This window comes from Nicotiana tabacum, chromosome 7 (assembly GCF_000715075.1).
Source record: "Nicotiana tabacum cultivar K326 chromosome 7, ASM71507v2, whole genome shotgun sequence".
Classification (NCBI taxonomy): domain Eukaryota; kingdom Viridiplantae; phylum Streptophyta; class Magnoliopsida; order Solanales; family Solanaceae; genus Nicotiana; species Nicotiana tabacum.
This window is the reverse complement of record NC_134086.1, coordinates 72709479-72714133: the sequence shown is the minus strand read 5'-3', so window position 1 is coordinate 72714133 and position 4655 is coordinate 72709479. Positions and strand designations below refer to the sequence as shown.

Here is a 4655-nt window from a genome sequence, read left to right as displayed (position 1 = left end):
GCGTTACCTCTCTCGCGAAAGCGATGAATAAAACACCTCAAGCCGAGCTGACCAAATTCCTCTATGCGAACGCGAAGCTTCCCTTGTGAACGCGATGCCCAATCACTCAGCCCTTCGCGGACGTGGAGACTTCCTCGCGAACGCGGAGGCTTAAATCCTAACCTTCACCAACTAACCCTTCACGAACGCGAGGACCTACTCGCAAACGCGAAGGTCTAATTCCTCTACAACACACAGTAGTTTTTCTGCAATTCCAAACAACATGAAATTGTCTTATTGACCATTCGAAACTCACCTGAGGGCCCCGGGACCTCAACCAAACATGCCAACATATCTCATAACCTCATTCAAACTTGTTCCAACCTTCGGAACGTTCAAAACACCAAATTCGCAAGGATTCAAGCCTAAGAATTCCAAAATCTTCTAAATTACGCTTTTGATAAAAAACCCAACCAAACATCGTCTGAATGACCTAAAATTTTGCACACACATCCCAAATGACACCGTGGAACTACTGCAACTCTCAAAATTCTATTCCAACCCCAATATCCAAATCTTACCTATCAACCGAAAAATGCCAAAAATCCAATTTCGCCAATTCAAGCCTAAATCTACTCCGGACCTCCGAAACACATTCCGATCACGCTCCTAAGTATCAAAATACCTCCCGAAGCTATCTGAACCATCGGAACTCACATCTGAGAGCTCTAACTCATAAGTCAACATCCGGTTGACTTTTCCAACTTAAGCTTCCTCAAAAGAGACTAAGTGTCGCAAACCTTACCAAATCCTTTTTGAACCCGAGCCAACCAGCCCGATCACATATAAGACCGATAGACAAAGCAATAAGAAGCAGAAATGGGGAAAAACGGAGCGGTAACTTATGAGACGACTGACTAGATCGTCACACTTGATGCTGTATGAACACATGTATTTATGCACGACATGACATTCATACGCATATGCATGACACTATAAGTATTTCCTGATTTACCGTGTTATCCACACTTACAGGATGAATCATTTACTCCATGTTTCTTCCATGTCCTTTATTCAAAGGTATCTAATATAATGTAAAACAGTTTATAAACGTTTCATAAATCTCAATGAAGAGTTTACTGCTTGATTTATCTATTTTGGAGTGGAAAAGAAGAAAAAAAAAAGAGTAATCTTTGGAGGTGTTCGCTGAGGTATCAAAACATTAACATTTACACATTGTCGGCTTCTCAAGTCCTGTCAGTCTACATTTGTATATTTAGAGGCTTTGTAGACAGAGGTTCATTTTGTATAGTATGTCAGAGGCCTTGACGACCCATATGTATTCATGTGTTAAGAACGATGGTTCATTGATATAGTGTTGGCCCACTTACAGTTGTACATTATGAGTTGTGGCCATGTTGGCCCATGACAGTTATAAAAAGAATGAGTTCAGGCAACTTGACATATGTATGTTCTAGTTTGTGGTCGAATGATCCTGAGTTACAAAGTGGTTCGCTCGGGCCAGCTCGGCACTGGGTGCTAGCCATGCCCCCCCCCCCCAGGTTTGGGGCGTGACATGATTGTTAGTTGGAAGCACCTATGCCAGATCATTGGAGATTACACGGTAGCTGCTGATTTTGTTCGCATACCTTGGAGTCCTCTTCTGCTTTGCTTATGTTATCACTATTCTATCATTCAGACAGTTTTGTATATGAGGATTAGCCTCTGTATTTAAATTCTATAGTGCTCATGTGCTCATTGACACCGGATCATGGAATGGTTGTTATTGTATTATTGTTGATATTTTAGATATTTTATGATTATTTCGTTGTTGGGGTTATTAAATTATATTATTGAAATTATTGTTATTGTTTAAGTGTTGGCTTACCTAGCAAGCGGTTTTAGGCATCATCACGGCTTCGGTGGGAGTTTGGGTCGTGACAATAAGTAAAACAAAAGAAAAAGGGAGGACGAACTACAATTAGCAATTGCTCATGGCGGCTTCCACTTGCCCCTTGGCTCACCCCTCGAAAGAAGATCATTCAATATGTATGAAATAGTTAGTTTTCCATGATAGTTTCATGAGAACAATGAATTAATTTATCCTTTTAGCACATCATAACTTAGATGAATGACGAATCTTCTGTGACCTTGTGTATGTTTTATTAATTTCATCGACTTTATTATACCACATAGGTCTACAAACGTGTACATTATTTTTGGAGTTAGGCCATCAGCTGGTGTCTATCTTGCCAAAGTCTTGGTAACACATTATTGTAGCCGACTAGCCGTATAAATTTCACGGCATGCGTACGTTTATTTCTAACACAAATAGAATAAATTAATTTCCCACTTGATTAATTAGTCTCACTGACACGTTATTGATGATAACATGCGTTACACTATTTCCAAATCTTACCTCATGAACTCTTACTAGTTCACCAATTTAATCCCTGTAATTTGTCACCTTCAGAACTAAATCCACTTTTTTAAAGCTTGTAAGACAAATAAATAATTAATTAGTCATTAAAACAGACACTATAAATCCCCCACTGCATGCCTATGACAATCCCTCACAAAACTAAGGCACACACAAGCCAGCTTCTTCCTTTGGATAATCAACTAATTCTTCCTTAGGAGGAATATTGTGTGGGTGCTAAAAAGGTAATACAATTCACTCCAAAAATTGTAATCGACCCAGAAAACACCCATAAATGGCTTCACAAGGAACTGTAATTTTCATGGCTTTAGTTCTTATTGTGACCATGATTTCAGTAGAAGTCATGGCACAATCCGATTGCACTAGTACACTTCTTACTATGGCTTCATGCCTTAACTTTGTCACCGGAAGTGCGGAGACACCGTCCGCCTCCTGCTGCTCCGCCCTCTCTGGGGTGCTGCAGTCTAAGCCACGGTGCCTTTGTCTCATTGTCATTGGTGGTGGTTCCTCGTTGGGGGTCCAAATTAATCAAACTCAGGCACTTGCATTACCTGCTGCATGCAAGCTGGAGACTCCTCCTGTTAGTAAATGTAACGGTAAGGACTCATCTAATTAAATTGCTGTTACAATATCTAAACTTAAAAGTTTGTTTTCCATATAACCATACTTTGTTGTACATGAACGTACGCGAAATCGTTTCATCTCAAGAAGTTAAAATATTTTCGAAATGAATTTAACTTATATACAATGGCAGTATAAATATTTTTTATGCTATCAGTATAATTTTTTTTATTGTAGTAAATTGTTTAATTTGCAATTTAATATTTTTCTAGTTACTAAATTAGCTTACTACGAGGAGTTATCTGTAGTTAAATTTTTAGGTAGCTGGAAAGTGTAAAATTTCTTTATCATTACCCGTTTGTAGACGTTAAACTCAACACATGCAATAATATAATAAGTATGTCTCTCAGGATGTTATTACACTTATATATAAAATAAAATAAAAAAGAAAAAAAGACATAAGAAGGACAAGCAAACAATTACAAGTTATTTTATGGTTGTATTTTAAATGTTCATGATTTTCCAATATGATGTTTAAATACTGCTATTAATATTTCTTAGCTGGTAATGGACCGGTAATGTCTCCAGAGGGTGCACCAACAGAAGGAACTCCAGATTCTTCAACTGGTATAGCGGTGTCAGGTAACTCATGAACACTCACACATAATGTATAAATTGTAATTTTGTTATACGATTTCTTAAAGTTTACAATTTCCGAAACATGCATGACAACATGTTCGTGATTATAGATATTTTCTGAAAACCAGATACAACTATAGGATTTGGTGTAATCAATCTGTATATTCTCAATTCATCGTAGTTAGCTATAGTTAGACTTCTTTTACATTGTTTATAAATCTACTTTAATTCTCTCATATGTTTGGACTGGCTATACTTTGCACATAGGGGGAGTTATTAGCAATATTTGAACTAAACCTAAAGGTCAAAGATGAGAAAGATCAATTTTAATTAATTAATTATACTAAATAATATGCGTCTAAAACTTATATCTTGTCAATTTATAACATCATTTTTCGTTGATTGATGATTGAGTAGGCTCAAAGGCAGCAGGAAGCAGCAATACCTCTGATGGAAGTCCACTGAAGGTTCCAGTTCAAGTTGTTGTCAGCATCCTTCTTTTCATGGCTTCCTATGTTGTCATGATTTGAAGTTTCTTGAGTTTCATCTGGGTGTTTTTGAGTATCTTAATTAGTACGTACTAAATAAAATAGCATTATGATGCTACATGTTTTGTTGTATGTGGAGTGGAGTAATTTATAATTAGCAATATTATTTGTCTTAAGTTTGTATGTGTCTGTTCCTTTTCCCATTTGTATCTCTATTGGACCAGTGATTGAACTCAAGAAGTTTATTTATAATTATAGTTCTATATGGAGAAAATTGTTTCAGGTTTTGCCAGTTTTTAAGCAAAGAATTTTATGCCTCATGTATGCATGCATGAGTTGAAGCAAAATCGTGAAGAACTTTCTCCACTAATTAATTTGATATTGAAATATTTATTTACCATATTGATTCGTACACTGTGGAATTATTAGAAGAATTTTTTTATCATAGAGCAATTTCAAAGACTTAGTAGGCGTTTGGACATAAAAATTGTAAAATTCCAAAAAAGAAAGTGATTTTTTTTTTCAAGTGAAAATAGTATTTGAAAATT

General features: G+C 36.4%; 1 protein-coding gene across 2 annotated transcripts; it reads left to right on the top strand.

Annotated features, from left to right (window-relative positions):
• Positions 1–2551: 2551 nt before the first annotated feature.
• Positions 2552–4362, top strand: LOC107815371 (non-specific lipid transfer protein GPI-anchored 5). 2 transcript variants are annotated; one of them, XM_016640947.2, is made up of 3 exons: positions 2552–3015; positions 3569–3622; positions 4037–4362. In XM_016640947.2, the coding sequence occupies exons 1-3, from the start codon at positions 2694–2696 to the stop codon at positions 4147–4149; spliced, it is 489 nt and encodes a 162-aa protein (XP_016496433.1). In that variant the 5' UTR covers positions 2552–2693; the 3' UTR covers positions 4150–4362. The 2 variants fall into 2 exon arrangements, with proteins under 2 accessions (XP_016496433.1, XP_016496427.1); XM_016640941.2 differs by having other exon boundaries at positions 3542–3622.
• Positions 4363–4655: the final 293 nt, after the last annotated feature.